This window comes from Narcine bancroftii, chromosome 13 (genome assembly GCF_036971445.1).
Source record: "Narcine bancroftii isolate sNarBan1 chromosome 13, sNarBan1.hap1, whole genome shotgun sequence".
Lineage (NCBI taxonomy): Eukaryota > Metazoa > Chordata > Chondrichthyes > Torpediniformes > Narcinidae > Narcine > Narcine bancroftii.
Window position 1 is genome coordinate 81,498,450 of NC_091481.1, and position 21,109 is coordinate 81,519,558.

The following is a 21,109-nucleotide window of genomic DNA, read 5'->3' on the forward strand; positions in this document are numbered from 1 at the left end:
AAAGAATTCCACATATCCAGTATGAGTCAGGCCCCCACTTGACTGGCACCTACCTCAATCAGCAATCTAAACACTCAGTCCCGACACTGGCTACAGTGTATGGATCATTACCAAAAATACACACAAGATGCACGTCTCGGCTACTCTGACACCACCCACTAAAACCACTATCACCCAGCAGGAAAACACCACTATATGCAGGATTCCTCACCATCCAGACACACCATGTTCTGACTTGGAAATACCTCGTGATTCGTTCAGTGGAGCTGAATTCAGCATCTATGCACTCAATAGTTCTACGGGAGCTGCTTCATCAAATGGACTAAAGTAATTACAGCCCCAGTAATGTCCTTAATGCTGTGCCGACCTATAAATTGCTACCAAAATACTACCTCATAACCCTCTATTTTGCACATGCCTGTCTAAGTCTCTTAAATGCCCCCAATGTTTCAGCCTCCACTGCCACTCCTGGCAATGCATTCCCAGGAACCCACAGCTCCATAAAATTAAAAAAAAAATACCCTGATGTCTCCGCTAAAGTTTCCTCCCTTCACTTTGTAGGGATGTCCCCTGGTGTTTGCTATTCCTGCCCTGGGAAAATGGCACTGGCTGTCTACCTTATTTATGCCTCTCAGAATCTTGCTGATCTCTATTAAGTCTCCTCTCATCCTTCTTCACTCCAAAGTCTGCTCTGCTAACCTTGCCTCACAAGACTCATTTTCCAATCCATGCAACATCCTGGTAAATCTCTAGACCCTCTCCACAGCTTCCTCGTCCTTCCTTTAATGAGGTAACTAGAACTGAACACATACTATGTGGTCACGCCAGAGAGATAGAGTTGCAACATGACCTCTTGGTCATAAATGAAACCCAGCATCCCATAGGTCTTCTTTAACTATCCTATATAAACCTGCGCAGCAACCTTGAGAGATGTATGGATTTGGATCCCAAAGTCCCTCTCTTCCTCCATACTGTAAAGTATCCGACCATTAACCCTGTACTCCACCTTCTGGTTTGATCTTCCAAAATGCATTACCTCACACTTAACCGGATTGAACTTCATCTGCCAGCTTTCCGCCCCTCTCTACATCTCGTCTATATCCTTTTGCAACTTACAACAACCTTCAGCACCATCCACAACTCCTCCAATCTTCGTATCATCTGCCAACGTACTGACCCATCCTCCTACCTCTTCATCTAGGTCATTTATTTAAATTTTTTAAAAAAAATCACAGAGGAGGAGTCCCAGAACAGATCCCTGCAGAACTCTACTAGTTTCTGACCTCCAGGCAAAATACTTTTCACCCACTACCATTCTTTGCTTTCTACATGCAAGCAGATTTTTAATTCATCCATGGATTCCACGCATCATGACTTTCTGAACAAGTTTCTCACGGGGCACGTTGTCAAATGCCTCGGTAAAATCCATCTAGACCACATCTACCACCCTAGCTTCATCAATTTCTTTTGTTACCTCCTCAAAAAGCCCATTTAGGCTCATGAGGCATAACCTTCCCTTCACAAAGCCATGCTGACTATCCTTGAGTAGACTGGACTTCTCCAAATGCTCATATCCTTAAGAATCCTCTCCAATGGTTTGTACTGACGCAAGACTCACGAGGCTCTAATCCTCAGAATTCTATGTTACCCTTTTTTAAGAAAAAAACAAGAAGACATTTGCTTTTCTCCAATACTCCAGCACCTCTCCTGTGGTCAAGGAGCACTCAAAGATCTTAGGCAATGCCTCTCTTCCCACAATAGTTAAGAAAATAAACAGAAATGGGTAACTGAGCACATTAGAAGATAGGGAAGAAATGCTCAGAAAATGAATTCAATATACAAGCCTGGTGACAAACACCAGAGAAGATCTAAATTATTTCTAACTTTGCTTTACTGCATTTTTCTCATAATATTCCCCTGGTTTTGGTCCAATACTTTATTTCTATTTCCTCTCATTTTTGAGAATAAACTGACTTTATGGGGACACCAACAGCCTGAGTGGAAAGGCCTGAAAAAGGTAGCGGTCACAGGCCAGGACATCACAGGCAAAACCCATCGAGAACATCTGCAGGGGACGCTGCCTTTGGAGAGCAACAGCGATCATCGAGGATCCGCACCACCCAGCACACACTCAGTTCACATTGCTACCATCAGGAAAGAGGTCTCGGTGCCACAAGACTCGCACCATCGGATTCAGGAATAGCTGCTCCCCCTCCATCATCAGACTCCAGCCACAAACTAAATCAGGGACTCTTTTACTTTTGCACTTCGAAGTCTCATTCCTCTCTGTATTTCTTTATTTATTCACTTGTGTACAGTATGTTTTGCATGACCAACAAAAAGCACCTCAGGGTTGTATGTGAAGTCATGTATGCATTCTGACAATAAATCTGAACATTTGAAATATGAACAGGACAAGGCTCTAAAGTAAATGCATGTACTCGGACCATAAATCTGACTATCCGCAGTATGGTAGATGTTACACCCTAAACTTTCTCATTGCCAGGGCAGTGAGGTCAAAAGATGTTCTGAATTATATGACCAAAAGAGCAGAGCTTAGATAAAACTGACATGAGCCAATTATCTTAATTCACCACCCTAATACCATTAACATTTGCACATTATTCAGGTAAAATTTTGGTTTATGATCAATACCGTTGATATGAATTACTATCTTTCATCATTATACAGTAGTTTCACTGATACACATTTATTATGCAATAGTTATCAGTTTGCTATATTGTACCTACCGTAGGTGTCATATGGGTCAGTGTTCAAATTTGGAATATTCCAGCAGCAAATTGTGCCATCAAGCCCTCCACTGAAGCATTGATCTCCTTTAGAACTAACAGCTATCGCTAACACTGGGTCTCTGTAATAGCAGGAGTTAAAATGATCAACAATCTACAGTGTAAAATGAACAGAAAATATGATATAAATATAAAACACATGGAGTAATTTCTTTCTGACCCATGCTGGATTACAGTAACGGGTCTCTGGTACACTCTGGACATTTTTGTATTGAGGCATAGTGGATAACAATACTCAGATGTAAAACTACAACGCTGGAGAAATTCAGCTGGTCAAACTGTATTTTATATAGCAAAAATAAAAATCCAGAACCAACATTTTGGGCTTGAGCCCTTCATCAAGATATGGATAAAATGTGGGCAGATGCCCAAACAGAATGTTTTTTTGGGGGGGGGGGGGGGGAATAGGAGCCTGGTCCCAAAGATAGGAGGTAATAGGTGGATAAGGGAGGGAGGGGCACAGCAGCAAAAGGGGGAGGGCAAAGGGAGGGAAGGGGTGGAAGCTGGAGGAAAGAGGACAAAGGGAAAGGGAAGGAGAACAGAGAGCAGGCTATGAACAGAGAGTACCTTTTAGATGTAACAAGTTTAATTTGGCACATAACCTGGATTAAATCAGGGATCTAATCTACAAAAGTAACCCATGAGAGTGTCAATTCATCAAGAGCAGACACAAATAATATCGTGGCAAAGAAAAAAAATCTAAAACTAGGAAACTTCGAATTATATTGTTTGTTTTTTTTAAAAAAAGTCTGACGGAAGAACAGACCAATCATACTCACACATGACCTCTGAACGTATAAATGGGTTCCACGTCCAATGCGGTACTCCTAAAAGTAAAACAAACATGGAGACCATTTATCCCCCACATAATATTCTACTCAGATTATTTTTTTAAAAAGACAAAAATAATTTCCTTGGTCATTCCTAGTCACTTTTTGTGAATATCCAAAGAACCAGCTGGAAGCTGAAGTTTTTTGGGGGATGCGCCGGGGGGGGGGGGGGTCAGAATGTGTCATTTTCCAGCTGAATCCCACCCAGCACAAGGGGCTTCATCAGGGCCCCCGGCAAATGGAAACACCGTTGTCGGTTTCCCAAAGTATAAAAGAAACATTAAAAAAAACCTAAAGTCCCATCCAGCTTATCACAAAGTTGAAATATTTAGTTCCCAAGTGTCATTCAAGACTTAACGTCATCAAGAACAATGTAGAAAACTTTGCAACTGGAGGGACTATCTAGTGACTGCAACAAGCATCCTCGGGTTAGTTGCAGAGGGAAGCTCTTTCTGGCGTTATAACAATAGCCCTCTTCCCAACTATTTTTTTCTTCAAGCACTGCATACCAGATTCCCTCTGACAAAAATGTACAATCAATAGAACACCTTTAACATACCCAGACATTCTGAGGTGCTACAAAGAAAGTGTACTCAAACACTAGAGTACTTAAATGGGGGTTAAAAGCAATCTTTGAACAAAAACAAATTGTTAGTTCACTTGTGAGCATTTGGTCACAAAGATTTAGGTTAAAACTAAATAAACTCATGATCCATCTGGGTTGATCTGAACATGCAGGTCACTGCTTCAAGACTAAATACAGACCAGTTTTCCCTCTTTGCTCTATTAATATAGAAATATTTTTTCCAAATAGTTGTATCAGTAACATTTACTTTTTGGCAGGGACAGTTTTCTGCAAGTTCCACAACTTCAATGTACGGTCCTCTGATGCAGTAACAAGTACTGGCTCCTCTGGATGAAATGCCAGTGCACGGATCCCATCAAAATGACTTCTCAGTGTATATTTAGGATTCCAGGTCCTCCTGAAGGCATCCTTACTGTCAGACATCTGAAACCAAGTGAGAGAAATGACACCAGTGACTTCTCAGAGTATTTCTAAACAATTAAATAAATCTTACAGGGAGAGTCTTGAATGGCAGATAACATTTAATTTCCATTATAACAAAGCAGTCTGTTCCCAAGGTTACAAATTATGTCATCTGGGAAACTGCAATTGCATCCACTAGCCCTGGAATAGAGGTGTGAAGAAGAAAAAAGCCGTGATTCACAGTCCCAGTCACTATATGAACAAGACAAGCAAATGGAAGATGTCCTCTATGGTCTAATAGTTGGTCCATAATCCACTTTAGCTGAACAGCTGCTTGATGAATCAGGGTTGCTTACATCGTGGAACTCATCTAAAGGAGTCAGTGCCTTTCAGACAGGCAACAAACAAATAAATAAATAAATGGCCTGATTAAAAGCGCTCTCTTAGGATCAGCTCTCTCATGTCTTAAGTCCATCTCATCCAAGTATTCATAATTCTTTCACATAAATTTAGATGTCCACATTTAATGTTATGAGTTGTGGTCCAGGACCATCCCTTGAAGTGTGCCATAATTCCACCTCAAGTATTTGTTCAGTGTTTTAACAAATCTGCTGTAAAGGAGAGATGGTGGCTCCCGCGCACCTATTCAGAGGACACACGGCATGTCAATCAATGTCGAGACTCACCCCAAGTAATTTCCCCGGTTTCTGTCAGTTTCTCCCTGGTTCTCCGAAGTGCATATTTACCCCTTGCATATTGTGCATAGGTTTATTTCGCATTTTGACCCTGTTGCCCCCTTTGTATCCCCAAAATAAACGTGTATTTTGTACCCTGACTTTGGACTGTTCTTAAACTGCGGGATCCACACGAACCCTTACAACACCCGCCTTGATTGCAGGGCACGAGGTTCGCACATGGACTATCTTAAATACTCAATCTGATTGCAGCCAACGCTTCGCTGATTTCGATTTCAACAAGATCACAAATTAAAAATTGTATTTCTCTTTACAGTGCGAGTGAAGTTAGTGGAACTTGAGTTTCCGAATAGTACGTACGTCATTGTCATTTGTGACAGTCAGGCCCGCCAGCTCACCCAAGCTCATCTCTCCATCTCCAACAGCATCTGTTCCAAGTATAAATGGTTTGTTCGCATGTGGGGGAAACGCTAGAGGAGCAGCTGGGGGAAAATAACGAGGCACAAGTGTCATAAAGAGTGATCATCATTAGTAACCCACAACAAAGTTATCTTGGTCCTGCTTATCTCAGCGCAATGTCCGCTTAAGAGGTATACAACTCCCCACAAAATTTTATTATTTCTTCTATCTGGCTGCATTAAGTAGTTTAAAACTAAATTAGAGGCAGGTATCATCTCTACATGATGTAGGTAGAAAGAATATTCCTTTTAGGAGCTTTGCAATTAAATAACTGCTTTTAAAAATATAGTCAGCGTTGTGATGGTAGAATAGCCAATTTGGACACTGAACTTCCAATAAAAATGATGATAATGAGAAAATAAATAATGGCCAGAGGACCAGAGATAATTCTGTTACTTAATTATTTTGGAAACCGTGCTTATTGGAGCTTTAATATCTGCCTGATAAAACAGATATCACATAAATTTAGATGCTCACATTTAATGTGGTGAGCGGTTGTCCGGTATTATCCTTTGATGTGTGCCATAAGTCCACCTCATCAAGTATTTGTTCAGACTCCAGTGTTTCAATCAACCTGCTTTGCTTGCAGGGCACTCGGGTTATACAGAGACCATATGAAGTACTTATTCTGAAGACACTCAGGCTATTCTAGTCAATCAGGTGGGTAATCATGTGGTGATGTAATGAAGCAGTAATAGGTTTGTTTTAGTTTGAGAGCTCAGTCCACTACATTGTTACAAAGTAAAAACAGAAGAGCTAGAGAAACTCAGGTCTTGCATGCCCATACGAGGCAAAGATAAGTAACCAATGTTTCGGGGCTGAGCCTATAACATTACCTTGAAAAAGAGCTCAGGCTTAAAAAGTCGGTTACAGCCTCCCATCGACACTGTAAGACCTGCTGAGTTCTTCCAACACGTCTGTGTTTTTACGACAATCACAGCATCTGCAGACTTTTGTGTTTCACTTCATTGTTACCTACAGGTTGGAGTTGGTATCAGAAGCAAAAGATGATTCCCAAGTTATCAAGTTGACGTCTCATCTAAAGGAAGACAAATGGGGGCCCTGCTGCTGTTGCGGACCCACGGAGAGCTGAGACGCAGCGCTCCCGTGGGATCCAACCGCCCAGTCTGACTGCCGTCAGCTCTGTACAGGTTTTAAATGTTCTGTTAGTGGAGCCAACATTAAAATTCTGTGACCATGGGGTCTAGGCCCAAGATGGCAACACCTATGATCATCAGTAGGCATGAGGGATTGCAGACTCTGGGGAAGCAGAGGACTGGCACAGGGCAGAAAAACCCAGAGGAGACAACCTTAACGGGACAGTGACCTCGGCGGGCGATATGCTCTGCAGCTGAAGAACACACAGGAACCCATGCGTGTTACTGATGACCTGCGGTTGAAGGATTCACACCTTCCGAACTACAAACTGCTGGAGACTGGCTGGAGGGGTACCATGTATTGGGCCTGGGATGCGGGAGGGTGCCAGGGGCACCGAAGGTTTCCTGATTGTCTCAGAGGTTCGGGTCCGGAGCTCGGGTTGCCGCTGGTTTTGGCTGGACTCTTGTTCAGCTGCGGAGGCGGTGAATCCATGGGCACTCGGGGACTCTCTTTTGCTCCTCTTTCTGTGACTCTAAGAGGAGCCTGGCAATTTCTGCTCTTGGCGAATCGATCTGCCTTAAAGCAGACGAAGGCAAATTTTGTGTAATTCCACTGTTATTATTACATGGCAACAAAGGAATCCTGAACCTTGAATTCCAATTGTCTAGCATCCTTCAGTACTTTATTTTTGTGTTCAGAACTCTGGAATGGAATTTGAATTCACTGCCTTTGGACTCTCAGACAAGACTGCCCTACTGTGTGCGATTTCACAGGCTTGTGGTGTGGATTCATTAGGAGCACAAATTAAGATAAACATTCACCAGACACTTTTATCCACAGTAATGAGCTGCATGAAATGAAATTAAACGAGCGACTCCCTGACTAGATTAGATACTCAGTACCGGCAGGGCTTTACTACTCTCCCATAGTTTACTGATGTAGTTTACAAAGTTAGTGAGAGCTAAAATGATTGTTTGGTCATGACACTGAAAGCTAGGAAAATGCTCAGAAGCTTTTTATTGATTAGTTGTTCATGAATGACTGTTGCCACATTTATTAGTCATCCTTCAATTGCTTCTGATCCAAGGAGATTTAAGAATCAGCTGGAGGTGGGTATGAAGTCACATTGGGGCAGGACAAGCAAAGGCAGAAGACTCCTCTTCCTAAAGGATGCACTGAAAAGCAGAAAGGGTTTCCCAATAATCCAGTGATTTCATAATCACGGTTACCAAAACAAATTGTTTTTAATTCCAGATTAACTGCTTGAATTTAAATTACCTCAGACCGTATTCAAATTCATTCCTCTAGATCACACATGTCAAACTCAGGCCCGCAGGCCAAATTTGGCCCGTGATATAATTATATTTGGCCCGCAAGATCATATCAAATATGTATTAGAGCTGGCCTGTATAGCGCATGCACAAATCCCAGAATGCTTTGCAAATGCATTGGCGTCAGCCCGCTAATCGCCCCCACCTCCTCTGTTTACTTTCATTCGCATCTGCGACCTGTCGCCTAACTCACGTAATAAACCCCTTACGAGAAATGGCCAAACGAAAGACAGAAAACAGGACCTTTCAAGACAGGTGGGAGGCAGACTCTGACCCCAGAGTTTGATGAACTTGCATCTAAGAAGAGATGCCAAGTATCTGGTTTAGACCCAGGTGCATCAGAGTAAATCACAGTGGAGCAAGCTAAGCTTGGATTCATATTTTCTTTGGTTAACTTTGGACTGTTCATAGTTGAAAGATTGGATTTTCATTGAAGCAAGTTGTTATTTTTTGACTTGTTGGCTTGTGAAAAAAAAATACATTTAAAAGGTGCTTAAAGGCTATAGAGAAATATTATTTATTGAATATTTTATTTCTCATTTGTTAATGCTTCTTCTGGAAAAAGAGTTTAACGAAAACTATTATTAAACATTTATTTTAATAAGAAAAAGTTTAACATTACATATGTTGAAAGAAGAGAAAACATGCAGATGTTGTTGAAAATTTTCAAGAAATATTTAGTTCGGCCCTCGACTTAGTCCAAGTTTTTAATTTTGGCCCTCCGTGAATTTGAGTTTGACACCCCTGCTCTAGATCAATGATCCTGAACTCTAGCTCCCAGTCAAGCAATTCAACCATTAGCCTACCTTCAATCAGAATTAAAAAATATACACTGAGAAGCTAACAGTATTTAAAAGATGTTCTCCACAAGAACCATGAATTCAATCTCAGGATCTGAGTACCAGTCATGAATAGAACCTCTGTGACACCATACTTTTCAAACATTTTGAGAACTCTATACACTTTTGTTTGGAGGATTAAAAAAAGCGCCAGTACCTTCTTTTGGCTTGGGTTGGCCAATTACCCCAGATGGAATGGAAGGCAAGCCATCAATATCTGTGAAATCAGGTAGTACATCCTGAAGGTTGGAATTATGACTTCCTGTGGATCAATTATGCAGAGAGTTACACCATCAGCAGAAAACATAATTTACCAAATATTTTACATTTATAATGAATAAATAAGTCACAAGTGAACCGTGGCCTGAAGTTCAATGATGATCATTTTTAAAAAAAAATCAATCAATAGCTCAGTTTATGCTCCACTTCACCTCTCTCTTAATTCGTTCATCTCAAGCTACCTACATATCCACTCTCCCCTATTCACCAATTACTGACTATGGGCCGCCCCAACTCCTTGTTCCCTCAATATCAGTGACTTCAATCACTAACCCAAAAGAGACACAAGATTGCATCCAAGTTTCCAGCTTGCTAATAGTAGAGCCAGATACTTTATTTTTGTATATAATGCAACGTGAAGAAAGATTCTGTGTTTTAACCCTTTGGACTTGTTTTCCCTTTTTTTCCCAGAAGTACCAATAAGCACTTATACTCCATGTCCCTGTTTTCAGGGACTACCAATAAGCACTTATACTCCATGTTCCAGTTTTCCAGGACTGGTTTTATACCCAAATACCAGCTGGTTTGCATGGACCCAGTCTGGAGTACATATTATGCAAGGTTAAAAATGGCCAGTCTAAAGGGTTATTTCTCTTTGAGGCAGAATGTTCAAATAACATTTCAAGACACACGATCCATAAGGTAACTGACCTGGTTCTTTCACATTTCCTGAGCTCCTGGAATCCTCAGCCCTTTCTTCATCCTCATCAGTGTCCAAGAAGTGAAATTCACTCAGAGCATCTACCGTCTCACAATCCATGCCCGAATCAACAGCTGTCATCTCAGAGCCTATCTGTAATTACGAACGTGTCACGAGTAAAATCAATTTGCAACTCAAGTATGAAATCAAGCCAAGCATTGATCAACTATTTTGCAAAATTATTTCCATGGGTGGTTTTCTATCCAATTGATTATAGCCTGTGACATTGTGATCAATTTCCACTATTAATGAGATCACCATATCCATATCAGAAAATATTCTTATCTATTCCATTCATCCTTGATGTCTCCTGCTGTCCATCTCTACAATACCCCACATAAAAGGTTTATTTCATGTTATGTTTTTCAATTTCTTTTACAATTACACAGTATATTACCATTTTCTGTGAAGCACATGGTGGAGTTTACAATCTTCTTTTCCATTCCTTTCCAGAGTTGAAAAGGAATACCCTACTCTATTCTAGGGAGGTCTGTTACTCCGAAATGTGACAAGCATATGGAAGATAGCAACCACACACAGCAGGATCAAAGTCTCCTAATTCCAGTATCGAAGAAACCAAGTATCCAAAGATGGGCGGACCTTGAGGGAGGCTAGTGTAGAAATTGCAGGTACCTCTGGCAGAAATATTTAAAATGTCCTCAGCCACGGATGTGGTGCCAGAGGATTGGAGGGTCACTCACGTTGTTCCATTGTTACTAAAAGTAACCCTGGAAATTATAGGCCAGTGAACCATTATTGGAAGGGGAGTTAATGTAGATAGGCTTTGCTGTTATGTTCTGTGGTTCTATTTTTTTTCCTGCAATTTTTTTTTTCTCCAGCATTTAGAAGTCTAAAAAGAAATCAGCTGCATTGTGTCCATTTTAAACACATACTTTATTTACTCAATATCCTTCAAGAAAATAGCCAAATAATATTAGTTCTACATTAGTTCATATTCAATCAACTAACTAGCAAGGATTAAGATTTGGGTAGATTTATTTGGAACATTTCCCAAAATTATCTTTGAGGCAAGTTTTCAGATTTAACAGGTTTACTTATAGCTTGTGAACAAAAAAATAAATATATTAAATAGGCAGCGACATGGGAATCACACAAAAAAAAATTATAATATTGGCTAAGACGAAGAACTAAAGTGTGGTTAGAGACTTGGCAATAAACAGTCATGGATGTGATCAGAAACTAATTTTGGAATCAAGGAAGCCAATTGTGATGTGAACATTTCAGCTCAGTTTCAGGCCATTACCAGAAAGAACAAGGGAGTCATACACAGGGATTTGAATTTATGATGGGAATTAAAAGATTCCCGATATTTAGTCAATATAAATATTTATGGCCTTAATAATGAATGTTGGACAAACTGTCAACTTAGCAGCATTCAGAAAGGGAGAGGAGAGGACCAGCAAGGTGTGGTCAATGTTCCCACATCGTGGCCAAAGACAGGGAACTGATCGGAAGAACTTAAAACAGGATTAATTTCCCTTAGTTCTGAACCCAATGCTCACAAACCACGTGTACGCACATGGAGTTCTATAAATGTTCACCAAAAAAAAGTTAAAAGAATCAACACCTACCCTTTGCTTCTTGCTTAGTCTCTGTGTGACAGAGAGTTCTGAAGGAATGCTGTCCAATTCGTCATCATCTTCGTCACTACCGCCATCTACGTTCCGTAAGAAAGGCATCTTCTCCAGCATCGACTTTCTTAGCCCGTCTCGAGACTCGTTGCCTGCATTACTGCAAGGGGGAAAAGAACAATACTGAACCAAAGTAACCCCGCCCTCCCCAAAAAGCAAAAACAATCTGCTGGAGGAACTCGGCCGTAGGTTGAACAGCATCAGTGCAAATAAAAGAATTGTCAAAATTTTCAAGTCAGAACCCTCCATCAAGACCTTTCTCCCTTCTGATCGAACTACACGATCAAAAAGTCTTCATGAAGGGTTTTGACATAAAACATGGACAATTCTTTTTCTTTCACTGACTGCTCAACCTGCAGATTTCCACCTGCAGATTGTTTCCTGCTTCAGATTCCAGAAGCTGCTTTACCTTATTTTTCATTTATTAGCCCAGAGATAGAAGGCTCAATTCACAATTCTATTATTGATGAGTTGTTAACCAACTGTGTGGTGTATAAACACAGAGATTTTCTCATGTTGTATTTAATCTATTTTTTTTTAAATGTCACAATGTTATAAGCTTTCATAAATCCAGTCATACACTTCCTCTGACGGTTTGTTCCATCTTACTTTAAACCTATGGCACCTTACAATGAACAGAATTAAGTGAAAAGAGTTCTTCTGTGCCCCCATATTTCTAATCGGCAATTATCATCTAGATATTGAAATCAACATTAGGACGTCAAATATATTGAGTAATACACATATGGGGTGTAAAATGGTTGTAACTAGGCAGAAGTAGCAAATAATGTTTAAATAAATTTTCTACATTTCTTTTAATTAGACAAACAAGTAACTAATTGTTTTTGAGATGGAGAACGCGAATTTGCTTTGACAGGCTGTTGACGCAGGAAGCTTTGGCCCATTTATAAATGCTCAAGGTACACACAAGGGAGAAGGGAATAAAAGGGTATTTATTGAGTCAGGGTGCAAAGTAGGTCATGTACAAACAATGATACAGAACACTTGGATCAACTAGCATTGTTTCAACCTGGAGATAAAGTGCGAGAGAATGGGCATTTGCAGAGACAGCGCTAATAAGAACTGGAAGGTGCGTCCAGTGCCTGGACAATAGCTGTTTTTGCACCACTATGTACAAGTTGGGAAATTGCATGCTAGAGGCATGAGCTTTGATGGCCTGTATGTCTACAGTTATCGTAAGGCTCTTTAGTTCCCCTGCATGTCAGTCTCCTCCTTGGTCTTGTTGATTGGCTAATTGAGAATGAGTAAGAGCATATGTAATTGCTAGATCATCTCCATCCCATGGCAGGCAAAACAGAATGTGGATTTAAATCTGTACTGTCCAATTATCCTAATGCAATTCACCCATGAAACAAAATTTAAATTATATAATCAAATTTAGCTCAACCCAAATCAAATTTAAAAGGAAATAGAGGAATTAATTTGGTGCCGGTTAAGCTTTTAAAAAAAAAATAATTTATTTAAAAAAAATATACATAAAATCTTCAATATATTAAACTTTTCTTACAAACAACCACAAAAACTAAACATTCCCTCCCTCCTCCCATACATTTAGATCCACACATTGTCAGCACTTACAGAACCTTTAAATATATAAAATACATTTGGGGAAAATCAGTTTTGGGTATGTATAATATCAGCATTTATATTCCTTTCTGTTACTGTGTTTGGATCCCTATGTCATCCAGGTAGGGCTGCCAGATCTTTAGAAAAGTGTCATCCTTATTCTTTAAATTATATCGGATTGCCCAAATGGATGTGAAGCAGTGCATACCTTTACATGCATCGGAACTAGTTTGTAAAAAAACTGACATGGAATGTAAAAGGTTGGTCACCCCTGCGCTAACTGTCCCGCCCTTCAAACACTTCAAATAAAAGTAATTGCATTGTTTGCAAAGTGTTAGGAGGCCACCATAAGCAAGTTTTTATATAAACCTGAGGAGAGTCTAAAAGCATGAAAGACAGAACAATATTTAGAGGGAATTCCAGGACAAACTGTTTTATACACGTTTTAAATCTATATACAGATATATTAGAAATGAGGACTGTTTCTTCATTATCAATGGAGACGGGTGCTCAAGGTGGTAAATCCAAGGAAAGCCGCTGGGGTTTAAAAATTTTTTTTTTTAATCTGTCTGTGATTTAATGGACCTAAAATGTCTATCGGCGGGCAACAGTTCAAACCGATGATGGCAAGGGTCCTTCAGGATTTTGGCTGCTCTACTGAGGCAGCGAGATCTTTAGGGTGTTGAAGGAATGTGCATACCAGCTCTCCGAGGTCTTTACAAAGATCTGTCTGAATCCATCATCCCACCTTGTCTGAAACCTGCCACTATCATCCCACTGCCGAACAAGAATGTCATCAGTGGCCTCGACAACTACCGTTACACCAGTCATGAAGGGCTTCAAGAGGATGGTCTTGCAAAATATAAAAGCCAGTCTCCAACCCACCTTTGATCCATATCAGTTTGCTTACAGGGCAAACCAGTCAATAGCAGATGCCATGGCCACTGCTCTTCACCCTGCACTAATCCACCTTGAACACAAGGAGCGCTAGGTGAGGATGCTTTTTATGGACCGGTTCTGCCTTTAATACAGTCATCCCGGGCAGTCTAGTTACAAAATTTGCTAAATTAGGGTTTTCCCAACTCTATTCGTCTTTGGATTAAAGACTTTTTTTTAAACAAACTCGCCCCCAGATTTAAAATTGGCACTCATCTCTCCTCTACCCTTTTATTCTGTACCAGCTCCCCACAAGGGTGTGTATGGAGTCCCATCCTCTATCTCTTTATACCCATGAGTGTGCCTCCATGTATTCTACCAACACCATCATCAAGCTTGCAGACGACACAACTCATTTCAGGAGGAAACAATACTGCCTACAGGGATGAAGTCCAAAGACCGACAGCGTAGTGTTCAGAGAACAATCTCGTCTTGAACTCCTCAAAAACAAAAGAACTTGTGATAGACTTCAGGAGGAACAAGTTCCAGACCCATTATACAATCAATGGGGACTGTGTGAAAAGGATCACTGCTTTCAGTGTTTCTGGGTTTGCACTTTGCTGAAGATCTCTCTTGGACTACCAATAGTTAAGTAGGCACAGCAATGACTCCATGCCCTGAGGATTCTCAAGGGGGGGGGGGGGAAAAATCAAATTGCTGGTGTCCTTTTATCGCTGCTCCATCGAGAATGTGCTGGCTAACTGCGTTCCAACGTGCTTTGCCAGCTGGTTGGCCACAGACAAAAGGGACCTTCAGAGGGTCATCAGTCTGGCCCAGAAGATTCTCAGCTGCACACTGCCCTCCTTGGAGGATTTATAAAGATCTCGCTGCCTCAGTAGAGCAGCCAAAATCCTGAAGGACCCTTGCCATCATCGGCTTGAACTGTTGCCCGCCGATAGACATTTTAGGTCCATTAAATCACAGACAGATTTTAAAAGTTTTTTTTTAAACCCCAGAGCCATACATGAACTGAATACCGCCAAACATTGAATATTGCATTGTTTTACTGTGTTGTGGTTTTTATATTTATTTGTGGACCATCAGAATGCACCAGCACAATGACAATAAAGGCTGTCGAATTTCACATGAGATCAGATTAATTTCAGTCTCCTCCTGCTTTTATGGTTGATAAAAAACAACGCAATCATCAGATTAAATGTGGTACCTCCTGACCTGTGTAGCTTTGTTCAATCAGTCATTGAGTGACTGTCATATTGATTTCTTTGCAATGTTGTGCGCAAAAGAACAAATTACGCACAATGCGATGATAAAATCAATGCTTGGCTCCATTCCGACAGATTATTAACCATTTGTTTAAAACAACACATTCCTTCCTCAAAATACAGTCAACTCTACCTCATCACCCAATATGGCCTTCTAGTAATTCTAATTAAATTTAACCTTGCCTGTTCATGCTGTTAGATGCCAGCAATTAATTAACGAAAGACATATTAGAAGATCAACAAATTACTGGAAGATTACCGTTGGTCTAAAAAATAAGAACTGTTCATCTTTAAATTCCAAGTCCAGTTTCTCTCAAGCTAAATTTGCAATATAATTAATTTTTCTTCATTGATTTTAATTCACACCCCAACTCTTTTCTCCAACAGCTACCTCTGCATAACATGTGGCATATAGGTAGATTATACCTACCTCAGTACAAAGGTATGCACTGATGTGGCAAGTTACATTTACATTACTACAGCAACAATCTAATGACCTACTCTTCGGTGATCAATCATTATTCTCGGGATCAATATTGACCAGAAACTTAACTGAACGTAAATAAGGGTTAAACAGGAAAGTCTGCAGATGCTCTGATTGGAGAGCAATAAAGTGCTGGAGAAACTCAGCAAATCAGGCAGCATCTAAAGGAAGTAAAGGGAAACCTGAGCCCTTCATCAAGGTATGAGCAAAAAGCAGGCAGCCATCTAAAATAAAAGGTGGGCAGAGAAGAAGTAGGAAGGGGCAGGGGGAAGAGTACGTTAACAGGTGAGAGGTCACAGGTGGATACAAGTGGGAGGGTAGAAGAGACTGAGTAGTTGGAGGAGGGCATAGCTCCCTGAGTGGAGGGAAAGAGTGGGGCCCTGGAGGGAGAGGGATAGGGTAAGAGGGGGAGGGGTTTAAACAGAAAATGGTCAATGGTTAGAGAGTGCCCAGGCAGAATATTAGGGGTTGTTCCTCCAATTTGCAGATAGCATCAGTTTGGCAGTGCACAAAGCCATTGAAAGACATGTCGGTGCAGGGATGGTGTGTAGAATTAAAATGGTTAGCCACCGGGAGGTCCCTGTTATAGCAGCAGACAGCAAAGGTGCTCAACAAAACAATATTCATTTGGATTCAGCCACATACCGCTTAATCTGTTCTTCTATCTGTTTAACTAATGGAGAGTCACCACCATTTAGAATCTGTCCCAAGCTGTTGGACTCTGCTGCTCCATTATGCTCAGGGCCAGAATGGCCCAACATGGATCGAACCCTCTTTGTCCGCACATCCAAGATGGTATCTGTATAACCCACCTCCTGTAAATATCTAAAAACACAGCACAAAGTTGAGAGTTGCAACAATGCACAAATTTTATGGAAAGCCTTGCACATCTTATTCTATCCTTTATGTAGGTGGATAATTGTCCAACACCTCTGCAGAATCTTTAAAGCAGTAAGCAGTCCAACATGTTTCATAGGAAATGGAGAGTCAGGGAAGTTAAATGAAACCAGTCGAGATGAATTCTGGGATACGTAAAAGTGTAGAGGGAGCAAAGCAGAATGATTCTGCAGGGTAGGAAAGGTACGTAGAGGGGAAGTTCAGAGAAGGGAGAAAATTCCAGAACGAGGCAAAATAAATAATTGGCCGAATGGAATTATCAAACAACTCTTGCATTCAAAAAGGGAGACAGAAAGAAGAAAATTTCAGGCCAGTCAGATTAACTGATTATATTATAATACGGTGCTCTAAGATTTCCCCCCATCAAAAATGCCACTGGACATCATTTGCAAAAAACACAAGGTAATTAATTATGTAAAGTTAACACATTCACAGCTGCAGCATGTGTAAGAATTTTGCTGCATGTACATTATACAATGTATATGACAATAAACATTATCATTGCTCTAAAATCGTTGGTGAGACCACACAGAGTATGGTGTTCTGTTCTCGTCACCTCATTACAGGAAGGATGTGGAAGCTATGGAGAGGGTGCAGAGGAGATTTAGCAGGATGCTGCCTGGATTTTTGTGAGGCTAGTCTTATGAGCTGGGACTTTTCTCTTTGGAGTGAGGAAGGATGAGAGGAGGCTTAATAGAGGTTTACAAGATTATGAGAAGCATCGATAAGGTGGACAGCCAGCACCTTTTGCCCAGGGCACAAATAACAAATAGCAGAGGACACATGTATAAAGGGAAGGGAGGTTTTGGTTTTTAAAAAAAAACAACCAAGAGTTGTGGGTGCCTGGAATGCCCTGCCAGGAATGGAGGTTGAGGCTGAAACATTAGGGGCATTTAAGGGACTCTTAGGCACAGGGACAGAAGAAAAATAGAGGGTTAAAAGGATAGGAGGGTATAGTACTTTTTTTAAAAAAGAATGTATGTGTTGACACAACATCGAGGGCCGAAGAGCCTGTACTGGGCTGCAGTGTTCTATGTACTATGAATCAGTTCTACGGGGCATTTGTGAGACCTATCTGAAGCACAGGAATGCTTTGTGCAGTTGGTGGTGATATTCTCTGGAAAAATTCTCCTTTGTAGATCATGTGAAATTTATGTACAAAAGCAGCTGCTTGGGGACTCCCTGGATATTATCCTTGAGTACTTTGTTGTATAATACGGTTGCACCCTCTTTCTTTAGCCGTGAATATTCCTTTTTAAGAAATGATGCTCATCCAGGTAAGCAGGAGAGAGATGGGTTACTGGACTAAAATCTGGGCAGGCTAGCTTTGTATTTTGATGGAATTTAGAGAGTGAAAGAGGTCAAGGGTGGGGAAAAAAAGGGCAAGTGTCTGTGAGGATCTCACAGGGTGGTTGCAGGGAGAATGCTTGGAAGTGGTACCATCAGGTAAGAGATATAGGCGCCACACTTACCAGCAGGTTCAGGAACAGCTGCTACCCCTCCACCATCTCACCATCTCCAAGCTCAATTAAGGACTCATTTAAGGACTCTTGCATTTTATTGATTTTTTAACTCTCTCTGCATTGCACAATATGTGTAAGAATTTTGCTGCATGTACATTATACAATGTATATGACAATAAACATTATAATTGCTCTAAAATCGTTGGTGAGACCACACAGAGTATGGTGTTCTGTTCTCGTCACCTCATTACAGGGAGGATGTGGAAGCTATGGAGAGGGTGCAGAGGAGATTTAGCAGGATGCTGCCTGGATTTTTGTGCAAATTGAGTCATTTCTGGAAAACCAAAAAGTGCCAATTCTGCCTCAGCAGCAGGAAGAATCTCATTGTTGTATGGGATGTCATGTATGTACTCTAACTATAAACCTGACTCAATTATAAAGCACTCACACATTTGACAAATTATATTCAGTTGGTGAAAGGTCACAAGGCTTCAAAATAAGTTATTTGGAATTACATGACAAAGTGAGCCTATAATTCTATAAATTCTCCCCTCCATTCCTGCTCATGAGTTACTCTCTTGAACAGTTTGCATTTGTTCCATTTATTATCGTAGACCTAAATGCTTAATTCCTGAGTACTACAGAAATAACGCAACATTTTCAACATTTTAGATTTAACCCATTTTGAGTCCATCCCCTGCCAAAACAACAAGCTGAAGAAACGCATTTGCTATTTTTAAATCAACCTTCTGCCCCAGACTGAAGGGGATGAGAAACACTTGGAAGGCTCGGGATGAATATTAACAAAGGAAATGGAAAATGGAGGGCATTAATGGCTGGAGAGAGGGGGGAATGGGGGAATAATCTCGTTACACCACAAAGTACTTAAGGATAATAACTAGCGTGTCACCAAGTCAGTTGTCTAGCAGCTGTTCTTGTGTAATGTTAAACACATACGTAACATTTCATATGATCTTCAAAATGGAATTTTTCAGAGAACGTCCCCACCAACTATATTGAACATTCCTGGCTCAAATTAGATGGTGTGTGTTGATAGCTCATGTGCCAAAACAGCAAAGAGGCACTGTGCCGGCAAGGGTATATTTATCTAACACACAATGACAGGTAGGAACTGTACAAGCATATTATATTTTTCCTTCTTGAATTGTGCATACATTGCAGCAGAGAAAGACACCACTGTAGGTGCAAAAATTATATCCACCATTAAGGGATTAGTAGGTAAATTTGCATTCATGCTGTGAGAACACTAGTCTTCAAAACCAGGAGGATCCCACAATGTCTTTGGGAGTCCTTTTAGTGTATGTCACGGAGACTGAAAGGCCATAGAATATTCAAATTTAGATTTCTATTAATTTGCATACACCAGAAGCCCCTAAGTAGGTCAAATTTAACATTATTACACTCATTAGATGATAAAATTTAAAACATCCTTCCCCAGTACCCCAGGCTGTAAAATTCATGCAAGTGTTAACAAAACTATATCTAATGAGTTTTGTGGACTTTGTGCACAAGACTGGGAGAGGTAGCAGGCCCTTTCAGATAAAGTCTGGATATCTTAGCGCTATGTCACATCTCCTGCAAAAGGGATTTTCTATTTCTATGTATTATAAAAGGATAGTTAGGGACTTACTGTCTCAGAAGCAAGCGCCCTTCTTTCCATGACGATGGACTATTTTGTTCTAGTGTTGATATATCTGGGCCATTATTTATAACTGAAAACACACAAAAAACCTGATTGAAAGTTGAGAAACATCCCAAAGCAGTCTCAGAAATATCAAGCTTACTTATTACACTATATATTTTAAACTTGTTGCTAAAATAATTTTTCTGAGAAGCAAACTAATCAATCACTGGTATTGGGGGAAAGAAAACCATATCAAGCAGAATAATGCTAACAAAATAATAAAATGACATAATAAAATTTTCAGTTTCAAGAAGACTAAAAATAACTTTGAACGTCAACTTCACCATAGAACTGACCAACGTAAACCAGTTACGTTCTGGGCTTGGAGTAGCCTAGAAATGCCTTGTCAAAAATCAGTGCAAATTCACACCAGCTAGTTTTCTCCCCAACCAACCAATTTTCCCCTGCAACCGTGTCTGCCTGTCCCGCATCGGACTTGTCAGCCACAAACGAGCCTGCAGCTGACGTAAACATTTTACCCCCTCCATAAATCTTCGAACGCGAAGCCAAGCCAAAGAGAAAGAGACTTTATGTTCTGGCTATGTCCCACTCTTTGTAACTAATGGAAAGAAGAAATCTCTCTCTAAGCCCTTTTATTGCTATTTTTGGAATGAGTGGACCAATGAACTTAATTTTGACTCAATCCAATCCAGTTGCTTTTGCTTCCGATTGCGAGGAGGCTCATTTTGCTGCAGTGGAAAGATACTGTCCCTCCCACACATACACAATGGTTATTGGATTTGATGGCATCCCTCAAGAGAGAGCCAGTACACGTAGTGCACCTGGACTTTCAGAAAATGATAAAAGTCCCACGTAGGAGATTAGTGGGCACAATTGGAGCACATGATATTGGGGCAGGATAGAAAATTGGTTGTCAGACAGGAAACAAAAAGTAGAGATTAACAGGTCCCTTTCAGAATGGCTGGCAGTGACTAGTGGGGTACCGCAAGGCTCAGTGCTTGGACCGCAGCGATTTACAATATACATTAATGATTTAGCGGAAGGGATTAAAAGTAACATTTGCAGATGACACAAAGCTGGGTGGCAGTGTGATATGAGAATGCCGAGTGACTTGGACAGGTTGGGTGAGTGGGCAGATGCATGGCAGATGCAGTCTAGTGTGGATAAATGTG

General features: G+C 40.6%; 1 protein-coding gene across 3 annotated transcripts in view; it reads right to left on the reverse strand.

The window, feature by feature from the left end:
- LOC138748391 (striatin-3-like) overlaps nt 1-21,109 on the reverse strand; it is a 55,205-nt gene that overhangs the window by 18,349 nt on the left and 15,747 nt on the right. For all 3 annotated transcript variants that reach the window (XM_069908509.1, XM_069908508.1, XM_069908507.1), the window contains exons 4-12: nt 19,923-20,004; nt 16,557-16,736; nt 11,622-11,781; nt 9,981-10,122; nt 9,208-9,312; nt 5,684-5,805; nt 4,474-4,649; nt 3,590-3,637; nt 2,751-2,872 (exon numbers count right to left, since the gene is read on the reverse strand). In XM_069908509.1, coding sequence (XP_069764610.1) covers nt 2,751-2,872; nt 3,590-3,637; nt 4,474-4,649; nt 5,684-5,805; nt 9,208-9,312; nt 9,981-10,122; nt 11,622-11,781; nt 16,557-16,736; nt 19,923-20,004 — 1,137 coding nt within the window. The remainder of the gene's footprint in view (nt 1-2,750; nt 2,873-3,589; nt 3,638-4,473; nt 4,650-5,683; nt 5,806-9,207; nt 9,313-9,980; nt 10,123-11,621; nt 11,782-16,556; nt 16,737-19,922; nt 20,005-21,109) is intronic.